The sequence below is a fragment of the Mytilus trossulus genome, chromosome 2, assembly GCF_036588685.1.
Source record: "Mytilus trossulus isolate FHL-02 chromosome 2, PNRI_Mtr1.1.1.hap1, whole genome shotgun sequence".
Classification (NCBI taxonomy): domain Eukaryota; kingdom Metazoa; phylum Mollusca; class Bivalvia; order Mytilida; family Mytilidae; genus Mytilus; species Mytilus trossulus.
The window spans coordinates 34266842-34280109 of NC_086374.1; the positions used below are offsets into that span (position 1 = coordinate 34266842).

Sequence of the window (13268 nt, forward strand, 5' to 3'; positions counted from 1 at the left end):
AATATTAGTCACCACAACAGACTATGCCAAACAGCACCCGATTCTTTGGGAAAATAATATTAAGACTCAACCAAAATAACGACTTACACGTGGTTCAGAAATGTGAATTTGTGCTTTGACAATATGTGTTCAAACATTCCAATTGCTTTTCTAGACTACAAAGGTAACCACAGCTGTCATCTGAATTTCAATATTGCCGCTTATAAGAACAAAATAACACAGTTGACCCATCTGGTTGTGTACAAGCACTTTTAATATTTTTACTCAAACATTTGTAATTTAAAATAATATTGATGATGAACTAACGTGCTGTAAACAAAAGCTTTTTTTTTTTATTAATTCTGTCAGTTTCTCTATTTTACAAATTATTTCATACTTTTAAAAATAGATCATCTAATTAATAATATGACTTTTATAAAGGACTTATTAGTGTACACACAAGCAAGCTGTTGGCATTATCCTTGACAATTACATATATAAAATACATGTATCATATTTTGTAGTACAGGCAACAGTGGAAATATAATCATTATACATTAAAAATTGTATCTTCAATAGTTTGAAAGGTTTTGTCCATTTAAATAAATGAGGAAAAATGATTCGATCCATCAATATGTCACAGTTTGCTGTAAAATATATACATAGTATGTGCTGTTGTTAATTTATATTTAAAATATATTGTACAAATATATTAATTTTCGTCTAACATATTGAATGTTGTTCGCCTTCGAACTTTATTATCGGAAGCAGCAGGTAATCAACACTAGTGGAACATACAATGTACATGATTGTTGATGGCAAGTGTAATATTTTGACGATTCCAACATAACTACAATGTATTATCAAACGACATCATGCTCTATTTTTATCATTTTGTAATTTTCAATACTTAAAATAATCAACGTACTTGATTGATTTAGAATTCATATTTACGGTAAGTTATAACAATCATGTCCTTTACACAGATAAAATAACTATGTCAAATCCGTACGTTTGGAGGCGAAATACCTCAAATTTTACTCTTAGCCTTCTTGGTTTGTCTGTTCATTTTTTTCAAATCTGTTCACCAATGAAATGAAGAACAAACGTGACGTAATGAGATAGTTTAGCTTTGATTTACTAAAGAGCAAGAAGTGAGCATTTACTATTTACTCCGTATGATTCATATTTTATCATAAAACAGTTTCTTCCTCTGAAATACTTCCTAGTGATCCCCTGTCAATGTCAATACTGCTATCCAATGATTGTCTATCGGCTACAATACAAGCATCACTGTACGACGGAGGTAGTTGAAGAAGTGAAAGGTTGGAATATGTTGGTGGCAATGTCCCTTCATTTTGTGCAGTGTTCTCTGGAGCTGTATCTTCATTCTGTAAGGAACTAAATTCTGTAACTTAAAAAATAAACATACTTTAATTATTGATTGTATCACTTTTTATTTGCTCGTTTTGCCTCTATTGATGAAATTTAGAAGAATTTTCCGTATGGAACACTGCATTGTTCTATATAATTAATTCGTATATGTTAACAAATTTGATTCGTTTAGGGATAGTCACACGTTAAAATATATTTTCGAAGGTAGACAGAAAACGGCGGATAGCAAAGAGCAAATTGCACGGTTATACTTAGAATATCTAAAAACCGATATACTTTGTGACGTCATGTAATGCATTTCAGAATATTGTTAAACGATCTTAAACGTTTTGTAACATATGATAACTGTGAACGATTATTTGACGAAAAAAATCTTCAAATACATAAGATGACAAAAAAAAAATGAAATAACAACTTAATATATTGTAAATATAAATGTATCTTTAAAATTCAAACAAAATCAAAATGACGATTTTGATTTTGATACAAATATTTTCGGAAATTAATAATATAACAAATATAGTATTCATTTCATCAGTTGGAAATTATCTAATAAGTTGTGATATGATAGCCCAATTGGGATATACGTTTAAAATATTATTCTATGCAAAAAATCTTAAATTTTGAATTAGGTAAACATTTTGAAAAATGCAGTAAATTTTGTTTCAATTTTAGGCGAATGGTAGCACTTTACCGGGCGACTTTTCCAGAGAGAGAATAAGATTTGTTTATTGTTCCAAGAATCACAACCAGATATTTAGAACAGTTGTTAACCAAAATCTGTTGCCTTTTATGTAATCACTTGCACAATCGTTATTTCTTGTACTATGCGTTATTTTTCCTTTCATCCATTTTTGTTTGCAAATTAAATTCATATCCAATTTGGAGTATTACACCCATATCGGATATTAAACCCAATTTTGGAGATAATCTCATACCTTTTTATCAGGAATGACAATCTTCTATATGGCGGATTGGTAGGGAAAAAAAACTCAGTTTTTCTTTAAATTTTTGTTTGTTTTTTGCATTAAGAGCAATACATTAATTTCTTTGTTATGAATATTGTTAAATATTTCAACAAAATTCATTTTTGCATTCAACTTTGTATTTGTAAATATTGCGTGTCTACATACGTATAGTATCATTTCGTGAGAGTCTGTGTTCACATAGTGTTTTGAGACAACACAAAATCAATACTAGAACTGCTGATATAACACCAACAGTGGCAACAACAGCAAGAACAGCAGAACTTGAGGCCATGAAACATAACCATTATAATGTGTACCATTTACTTTGACATCTGAAATAACACAAAACTCAGACATTTACTTATATCAAGTACATGTATACAAACAATATTAGTTTTAGTATGTCTTGTAGATCAAAAGACCTGACTATAAAGGCAACAGTAGTATACAGTTGTTCAAGAGGTTAGGGGAGAGTTTGGATCCCTCTAACATGTTTAACCCCGCTACATCCTGTAGGTATGTGTCTGTCCCAAGTCAGGAGCCTGTAATTCAGTGGTTGCCGTTTGTTGATTTGTCACATATTTGTTTTTCGTTCAGTTTTTAATACATTAATAAGGCCGTTAGTTTTCTTCTTTGAATTGTTTTGCATTTGTCATTTCGGGATCTTTTATAGCTGACTATGCGGTATGGCCGTACGATGACCTATACGTGTTAATTTCTGTGTCGTTTGGTCACTTGTTAAAAAAAGAGGGACGAAAGATACCAAAGGGACAGTCAAACTCATAAATCTAAAACAAACTTACAACGCCATGGCTAAAAATGAAAAAGACAAACAGAAAAACAATAGTACACATGACACAACATAGAACACTAAAGAATAAACAACACGAACCCCACTAAAAACTAGGGGTGATCTTTGGTGCTCCGGAAGGGTAAGCAGATCCTGCTCCACATGTGGCACCCGTCGGTTTGCTTATGTGTAAATAGTCTAATTCGGTAGGTCACATTCATGAAAGACAAGAGGATTGTAGTTACAACGTAAGGAACATATCCGATATCATTTGTGAAACGGTTATTCCATCACGGTCAACCAACTCGTGATGGCGTCCGTAAAATTTACGAAAGGATGATTTCAAATTCACCATTTGGAGCAGCAACCTTATATCAGGAAAATCATGATAGGAAATGCAAGCACGGAAATATCGTTTCAATTGGGAGATATAGACCACATATGCAGGTGCTGCTGGAATGTTGTTACTTAGAAATTGGAAAGCTGAAATCATATCTTTTGTCGTAAAGTTTTGTTTTCAACCGACCCTCAATTTCTAGATGTAAGTCAAGATATGAAGCCGACTTAATTGTATCTGAAGTATCCTTTATCTCTAGTTCGATGAGATAGATGCGTTCCACATAGTCACCAAATTTTGAATTTTTTATTGAAAGAACATCATCTTTATAGCGGAAAGAAGATTTAAGGATATTGCTTACTTCTTATCTTTTTTTCCTACGAAATTCCTGCATGAAGTCAGCCTCATAATAATAAAGAAACAAGTCGGCAAGTAGTCTGTTGAAAAACACGTCCTCCGAACGTAACAAATATGTTGACAATCAAGAAATCAAGCATCTTGATAATATCAGTTTCAGATAATGTTTTGTTTGAATCAGAGTGATTCTTTACAAAGTAGGATTTATCCCTCCCTAAGACAAGATACTTGTATCTACGTTGGCCATATTCTTTTTTATGAAGCAAAGCAAAGTAATACCAACTCTTTCAATTTGTCTTTTAGATTGGAATGTAGAATACTTGTGTAAATAGTAAAAAAGTCAAATGTTTTAATACTGTTGCAAGATGAAAGAGGGTTAGATTGTATGTACTCTAAAAGATGTTTGGAATTTTTAAGTATCCACATCTGATTCACGCCACGTCTAGAATAGGCAGTTTCACAATAACTTTGAAGCCCGTCTTTGATTTATGATAAAACAGATGTTAATAATTTAGAAAGAGGTTTCGTGGAGCACTTGGAAGACCCAGCAATATACCGTTGTTTGTAAGAACACTTATGTAGTTTAGGTATCCAATAAAGTGATGGAAGATCCAATTCTTCATCTTTGGTTGAAATTCCAAAGTTAAAAGTTGTTTCATAGGCAATTCTTATTTATTTAACTCGATTAATGATTCTGTTACCTTTAAAAGCGTCTTCGCATTAAAAAAATTGTAAAAATTGCTATGAAAACGAATTTAAAACCGTACATATAATTCTTATGCAATCTAAAAGTATATTTTGACAACTCATTCTAAAGGTCAATAGATTATAACCCAAACTGTTACTTCTCAAAGCTAATTTATGTCGATATTATACATGTATATTTTTAACTGTGTACACTATATTTCTTTACAGTCCTCGAATTTGTACTTACGTATAAAATTAAAAAATCACTCACCTTAAATAAGACGAACATTTTTTCTGTATCCATGCATATGATAGGTACAAATATTGCGAGCAATTCAACAAAGTTTATGCAAAGATTTGTCTACCTGTCTTTTAAAATGTGCGCATCATTTTAAGATGATTTCATGTGTGTCCTTGTATTACACAGATAATTTAAAAATAATTCATATAGTGAATTATCAATGGTATACTCTTTTTTATTATTTGTATGGTACATAAATATATTTAAAGTCATGAAATTATTGAACCAATGCATGTATGGTTATTAAACAAAGTCCTCTGAGAACGTTTTATTTCTAATTTCTATGACAAATTCGCAACGTATAATCGACCAAATATCATTTTTAGTGGTTGTTAATCAAATTTACGGTTTCGTGTGTCGCCATTTACCGAATTTGACCTTGACAAACAAACAAAAGATCACGGAGAACGCAAGAATGAGTGAAATATTGGAGTGATATTAATTATTTCTTTGTATTGTCTTTGTGTTCCATTTGGTAAATTAGACGGTGTCATAATAGTTAGTTAATGATTTTGTGTATAAAATATAAAAACTTATCCATAAAAAAGATTGATAATATCATCTTTAATCCATGTTTGTTTTGTCCTTAATTTTCATTAGGATTATTCTCTTAGAACTTGCGCTACGTGAATCCCGGTCACTGCAGTAGGAAAAGATGTATAGGCGAATTGGAATACGTGAAGACAATCATTCTAGTCGGGGCATTTCTTTTACATCTTCATTTAGGAAATAACCAATTTTTATAGTAAAACATAGCCATTCAAGTTCATTAACATATGTTTTTTTTGCTTTATCTAAGATATCATTAAAAGTGTAGACATATCTCTGTTGCACGACCAGACCACACCATGTTGTGCACCTACAAGTTATGTTATTTGAATAAGTGTATCTTTTTTCTTATTTCTCTTTCATTTGCCGTTCTTCGTTGTTTCTACGGGGAAAATGGTCGATTGTGATAGACAATATGTGTGGGTACTTCAATTTTTTTATGTATTTTGTAATCTTTACTGGCAAACTAATTTATCACTTAAAAAATACAAAGAACCGTATTCAAATGAGATTTGAAAAAGTTGGAATGGAGCTTTATTGTAGATATCTAGTTGATTTTATTTCACACGTTCTCTTGTCAATGAGGTGTATATTGTATGCAAAAAGGTAAACATTTTTGTTGAAGCCAATGCCTGTTTACAAACGTTACGAAACATTTAACAGTGCTTCATGATAACAATAACAATAACAAACAAAAAATGCGTTATAATTTTTTTCTTTTTGCAGGACGGGATTGTCAACAAACAATCAGCCATACTATTTGAGGCAAAAGAAGGACGAAAGATACCAGAGGGACATTTTAACTCGTAGACCGGAAATAAACTGACAATGCGATTGCTAAAATTAACAATTAGACAAACTGTAGTACACAAGACACAACATAGAAAACTGTAAAACATGCAACCTCATACCAAAAACTCAGATGTTCCGGAAGGGTAAGTAGATCTTGCTCTACATGTGGTACTCGTCGTTTTTATCATATTAGTACAAACCTAATAAAAAGTCTTATTCGGTAGCAACCGTGCCCCTCTTTATGTCAATGTGTTCTTTTATTCATATGAAACAGACTTCATACAGGAGTAAAAGGAAAGATCCTATCATTATCTTCAAACTTAATATTCCGCTATAAAGGTTTAGATTTCCGTTTTCCATTTTGTTATTTACTCTAAAGAAATTATTATCTTATCTAACCTTAAATTTAAACAAGATTGGATAAAGCAAATATATGTGTTAGAAAAAAGCAATAACAATTAAGTAGATATCGATAGTTTACTTTTTTTTAAATTGTTAATTGGATGGAGAGTTGTCTCATTGGCACTCACACCACGTCTTCCTATATCTATCAATTCTTCATACTGAAGAATCTATTAAAACTAAGGATAAAGTTGTAAATGACTTAACAATTATGTACAAGACAATAACTCTCCTAATGAGCATAAGAGAACTTTATAAAAAGAGAAGAAGAAAATAGAAAAAAAAAGAAAATTTAAAAGAAAGAAAAAAAGAAACTAAAAAAAAAAAATTTGTTGAACGAACCTTTTAAGTCGATTTTGAAAGAAAGGAGATTACAAATACAGTTACGTCAGTCTCATATCACAGCTCAAATTAACTATAAGGGTCGGCTTAGATCAAATCTGTACGACAAAGGGGATGTCTTCAACTCCTCAAATGGAAATTATCTAATTGTGTGTGTAAAGACAATTTCAGCAACGACTGTATAAGGATTAAATTTTCCATTCGATACGATATTCTAGATCCTTCGTTCTATCATGATATCCGTAATAGAGTGTTTCTGCTTAAAATTTGTTATTGATCCAAGAATTCTAAGTAGAAAAGATAAGGTCAGCCCTTTGAACGTTTTACGAGTTGATGAACCATTACTAGGATTTGGGTAATCCGTTATCAGATGACCAAGAAAATGTTCCACATGTTTTAACCACAATTCTGACTTCTTTTCCCCCAAATGAAAATTAATAACGAATTATATATGAACCATGATCAGCAATGCGGCTGTCACTAATGGCGCAGTTTCACCCCTGTGTCTGGTTTGGATTCGTGTTTCTAATGATCTTTTTAGTTTTTTAGGACCGGTTTATCGTTTCGTCTTTTGACCACGTTTTTAAACGTTGTCGGTTTCTCTTCGATTTACGTGACTTGATTGTCCATTTTACATCTACCACCTCTTTTTTGTATGTCTTATTTCAGGAACTACGTTAAATATTACGTTTTAATCTCTTTATATGGAAAAGTACCTATGGATGTCATCAAAGTAAACACGATCATATTTAAGCCAACGGAAAGTAAAAGGTACAAGTATGACTATGACGTTTTAAGAAAAAGGTTAAGTTCATTTCGTGAAGCGAATCTCATCCATGTTTCAGAAACCATACCATCTTGCAAATGGAGTCTGGACCCGCTGGTCGGCAAAAAGTAAGTAACATTAATTTTACATGATGTATTATCAACACAATTTTCCTTGTTAAGTGCTGTCTCATAGTTAAAGAGATAGCAGTTATCATTAATTACACCCTTTTAATAACTTATATAAGCATATCAAAACAAAGCGTTCATTTCTAAAAATCATTTTTTCCAGGATTACATTTTGTGGTTTTTATACAGCAGACCTTGTACTTCTTTTGATTTCTTTATAAATAAACTCATCATAGACTAAATTTTATATTTATACGCCAGACGCGCGTTTCGTCTATTAAAGACTAATCAGTGACGCTCATAATTATGAGCAGCGTTTGCTATTAACTAGAATTGGTTATTGTTAACTTTGTAAATCAATCTTATTCAAGTGTAGTTGATTAAATTGAATTAAAACTTGTCTTGTATAGATACTTTTCCAATATTTAAGACCGTACATTTGGAATCAATTCAACACAGTAAGAATCTGTCACAAAACTGTTACCGACTTTTCTAGACCACTTTCTAAACGAATTTGACCTTGAACAGTTTCGATTATTACGTAAAGATTTCTGTTGGTTAATAAGCTATTATACATTTCATACGAAGGTCATTAGAGTATGTTCTTTATTTCCTGTCAAGTTCATCTTCTTCCTTCATCAGTTCTCTGTCTTCATGTTAGACAATTGATTGTGAAATTTTGCAATAATCAGGATGAATTGAGAACACTATACATGTATTTCACATATTCTCTTGTTGATTTTCCTGTACATCTGGAAAATTTATAACATTGTTCGTACTTGAACTCGAATATGAATCGGTATCATCAGGTTGAATCTCAAAACTAGGGTTTATCTGTCCATCAACAATGTTGTCTTCTGATCTTGTATAGTCAATTACACGACAAGCCTGACTGTAAGATGGAGGGAGATGCTGAGATAAATCAGAATATGCCGGTGGTAGGGTCCATACTGGCGTGTCTTCAACTATAGCAAATTTAGAAAACAACAAAGAGTAGTAATTTTAAAAAGTTTTGCACGATAAATTATTGTTTAAGTCCAATATGACAAGATGATATGTAACAATATATTCAGAGTCATACAGAGACGAATCTGATGTTTTTTGCTGTCATTTGCTTTTCAAACTTTCGTCTCTCACTCTGGTGATGCTTATAAAGATTATTCGTTACGGTGTAGTGGATTGGTATATTTGTACTTAATGATGAGTAACGAATGTTATTTCATATCGGTTGAGAATAAGATTCTCTTATTGCATAAAAAGGGGTCACATGACATTCATTAATCTTCAGTAATGAATTCCATCGGTCATTAACAAAACAATACGGACCAGAAAACCGGTCGTTAATGAACTTTTACATGATATGGACCGGTGGGGCGTGGTTTACGTCTGATAATGACCGTTGGGGCGTTGTTTCCGTTTGATAATGACTGTTGGGGCGTGGTTTCTCTGTTTAGAAAGATGGACCTTTTATAAAACATGTTCCTGTTTTTGATATTACTTTTAAGTTGTTGAATTGTTTATTACATTTTTTCGTTAATGGTAAAATTAAAGAGAACTTAATTAAGAATTTATATACTGAAAAGTTGCACTAAAATGAATGGCAGTATTACTACGACTGGTCTTCACTCTTTGCTATAGAAATCGTACAACTACTCGAGTTCGCTTTAGGCGTTTTGAATTTATAAGAATTTTCCAAAACATGGTTTCTCAATGAAATAAACATAATAGTTCTTGAAAAACTGGTCATTATCGTGAAACATGGACTGCCCGTAGAACAGTGGTATTGACTGCGACAGCGATAATGACCTCGCCTTCGCCTCAGTCATTATCACTTTCTTAGTCAATACCACTGTCCTGTGGGCAGTCCATATATCACGATAATGACCAGTTTTTCAAGAACTATTATATAATTAATGTTCAAAATATAATGATATTAAATTGGTTTATTTTTGTAAAAGAAAGATGTATACATAAAACTGAACATGCTATGAATTGTGTTTGATGTAAATAAACTCATCATAGATACCAGGACTAAATTTACTATATACGCCAGACGCGCGTTTCGTCTAATTTCATTCTGTCAAGTTTTATCTAATCAATCTAATTTTCGGTCTACATAATAACAGCTTTATTTCTAGTTATATAAAAACAAGTTTTTTTCAGTATTCATTTTGAAATTACTTTCACATACTTGTGTTAAGATTGGAGGAAGCTCTGCGTGCACATGCTGCCTTAATACAACAATATCCCATCAATGATAAGAGAAATAGTATTGCAACTACAACTATAACTATAGATTCCGTGGACCCGTTGCTCATGTGAAAGAGTAAGTTAACTGATTATGGATAAGTTGGCCATCTTAAAAAAGAAAATAATACTTTCAGACGTCATACAGATATAAATTTTTCTCATTATAAGGTAAAATTACCTCATTGACAACCGCATCATACCTATATGTTTAATAAGATAATGAATTTGTAGATATTTATTTCACTTTTGTATTTTTTTGTCGGCTTTAATAAGATAAATACAATATTATGAAAATAGACGGTACCAAATATTTTTGGTATGAAAACTTGATATGGCATTGCGACTGGGGCATTTGTTTTAATTTCGCAGTTAGTATCATTCGATACATTTTGCATAAATCTCATGAAATGACTTTCATCAATTTGTTTTGTTTTGATATGATTGTATCTATGAATTAAAAATGTCTACATTTTGACATCCAGCTGATGCACAAATTTAATCTGTTCAAAGAAAATTTAACCTCCGTTATCTTTTGCTTTTTATCAATATCCTACACTTGTAAACGAATTTAAGTCTGCAACGGTCTTTTGATCTGGACATCAAATGACAGGTTGGAACAATAAATTATCAATTCACGTTCAGTCTTGTAGTTGATACTTAGATTTATAGACCGGTAATTGCAGTACTGAACATACAATTCGCATGTAGTCAATTCAGTTCTGTCATGTTAAAGGCCGTACATTGACCTATAATGGTTTACCCCTTTTTAAATTGTTATTTTGATGGAGAGTTGTCTCATTGGCACTCACACCACATCTTCCTATATCTGTCATGACTGTTCAGTAAATTTATAGACATTTCAGTATGTAGTTTAAACAGATATATATCAGCTACTGAACGATCTTAATATATAGGGTCAGATCTCTTATAACAATGTTAATATAATTGATAGGCTATTAGGTTTATATTTCTCTAAGATATTGCTTTTTTTAACTTCTAAACAGAAAAATATGCTTAAAACGCTGATGATACAATTACAAGGAGAATAAATCCTTAAAATAGTTGACATCGTTTTATCATGTTTATCTTAACTTACCCGGTTTATTACTGATACACACCCATACACACCTTTCAAATAGCTTTCATGAAACTCTGGAGCACTTACACAAAACCAGATTGTTTGGAAACAGTAGAACGTTATAAAGACAACCCGTCTACAGTTTCACAATGCACTTAAACAATCATTATTTTTTTTGATATTGCATATCAAGTAGCTAAACGTTTCTATATTTCCCGATGCTGTTTAAAATTATACGCATTAAATATTCTAATAACATTTAAACATATACATGTATTATGCATTTGTTATATAAGCTTCTTTCAAATAGAAGTTACATTTGAAAACCTACCTTTTCACACATTCTTTTATATTTACACCCGAGCACACTTACTGTAGGACTGTGTATTTTACGCGTTCTATATATAGATAGAGATAAGTTAAATACTATGTAAATATATTATCAGTTACTAGTAATAAAAAAGTAAGTTGATAACCACACTACAGTGTTCATTTTTGGTCATGATCATTTATATAAAGGTCAATTTTAAGGTTCATCATATTATTAACCTTTTGGCTAATATGGCCGTATTTACACCACAAATTTTTCTCAGAGTACAGACAAAAATATTCACCTGCAAAAGTTTTAAGGGATGGCAGGAACTAGATATATAAATTGTAAGTGCATTTTATGTTTTAGAGAATTAAAAACTTTACTAGATTTTGCTTTCTAGTTTTTTTCGTTCCTGCAAAAATAAAATAAACTAAGTCGGGAAAGAGGTTTGCGAATCTCCCCTTATATAATACATGTTGTGTGGGTATTGATTTAAATGGACAATAGATGGACAATTGACATCTGCACACAACAGGTGATTGAAACTGTGTATAAGAGCGGACCGTATCAAATGAAACTCGGGTGTTTCTTTATTTTGCTATCTTCTGCAGACTGGAAAAAACTGGACATCAAAATCCAGGTAAGTTTTTAATTTTCTGAAACGTATACTTTATGTAATTTTTATAAATCTAGTTCCTGCCGTGCCTTAAAACTTTCCTAGATGTACCAGTTTTTCTGTACTCATAGTAAATTTTGAGGGGTAAACACGGCCATATTTTTAAATTCCTTATGATGAACCTTACCTTAAGGTTCATTATAACCTTTTGTCTAATATGGCCGTATTTACACCCCAAATTTTACTCTGAGTTCAGACTAACCTATGCACCTGCAACAGTTTTAAGGGATGGAAGGAACTAGATATATAAATTTTAAATGCATTTTATGTTTTAGAAAATTATAAACTTTTCTAGATTTTGACTTCCAGTTTTTTTCGTTCCTGCAGAAGGTGCAAAAATTAACTAAGTAGTGAAAACGATTGAGAAGCTCCCCTCATATAATCAATGTTGTGAGTAGTATTGATTTAAATGGACAATGGATGGACAATAGACACCTGTAAACAATAGGTGATTTAAACTGTGTAACTGAGTGGACCGTATCAAATGAAACTCGGGTGTTTGTTTATTTTGCTATCTTCTGCAGACTGAAAAAAACTGGACATGAAAATCCAGGTAAGTTTTTAATTTTCTGAAACGTAGACTTCGTATAACTTTTATATATCTAGTTCCTGCCATGCCTTAAAACTGTCCTGGATATACCAGTTTGTCTGTACTCATAGTAATTTTTGGGGTGTAAACACGGCCATATTTTTCAATTCCTTATGATGAACCTCCATAACCGGAACCCACGTTGTTTAACATGTTCAATATTAAGGTTTTAAGCTATGACACTATTTATGACAGTAGTAGTACTAGAATTAATACATTGTAATAGTTGTAGTACTACCAGTAATGACCTCAGTAATATAATTGATGTAGATAATGCTTTAAAACATATTTTATTTTACATAGATCTGTGTGTTTGTGTTTATGTCTTCTGAAAATAGACGCACTCGATTAATTAATTAAGTGGAAAATATCCGTGTATTCTATTTTTCAAATTTATATGTAATTTATTTGTATATTTTCATGCTAAAATAATAATTGGTTAAAGTCAGATATATTTAAAAGAGGGACGAAAGATAACAGAGGGACGGTGAAATGCAATGATTGAAAATAAACTGACAACGTCATGGCTTAAAATAAAAAGACAAACAGACAAATAATAGTATGGGTCC

The 13268-nt window shown here is 31.6% G+C and overlaps 1 protein-coding gene and 1 long non-coding RNA gene across 2 annotated transcripts; both read right to left on the reverse strand.

The window, feature by feature from the left end:
• Positions 1–222: 222 nt before the first annotated feature.
• Positions 223–4924, reverse strand: LOC134705060 (uncharacterized). Its single transcript, XM_063563828.1, has 3 exons — positions 4785–4924; positions 2508–2674; positions 223–1393 (listed from the first exon to the last, which is right to left on the reverse strand). The coding sequence occupies exons 2-3, from the start codon at positions 2632–2634 to the stop codon at positions 1173–1175; spliced, it is 348 nt and encodes a 115-aa protein (XP_063419898.1). The 5' UTR covers positions 2635–2674; positions 4785–4924; the 3' UTR covers positions 223–1172.
• Positions 4925–8218: 3294 nt separating this feature from the next.
• On the reverse strand, positions 8219–11518 carry LOC134705062 (uncharacterized). Its single transcript, XR_010105471.1, has 3 exons — positions 11453–11518; positions 9985–10151; positions 8219–8758 (listed from the first exon to the last, which is right to left on the reverse strand). It is a non-coding gene; the product is annotated as an uncharacterized LOC134705062 (long non-coding RNA).
• Between the last annotated feature and the right edge of the window lie 1750 nt (positions 11519–13268).

Coding starts and splice junctions, on each gene's coding strand:
- LOC134705060 (XM_063563828.1), bottom strand. CDS start 2,634: ATGGCCTCAAGTTCTGCTGTTCTTGCTGTTGTTGCCACTGTTGGTGTT. Junction 1,394..2,507: donor CTCACGAAATGATACTATAC/GTATGTAGACAC, acceptor TTATTTTTTAAG/TTACAGAATTTAGTTCCTTA.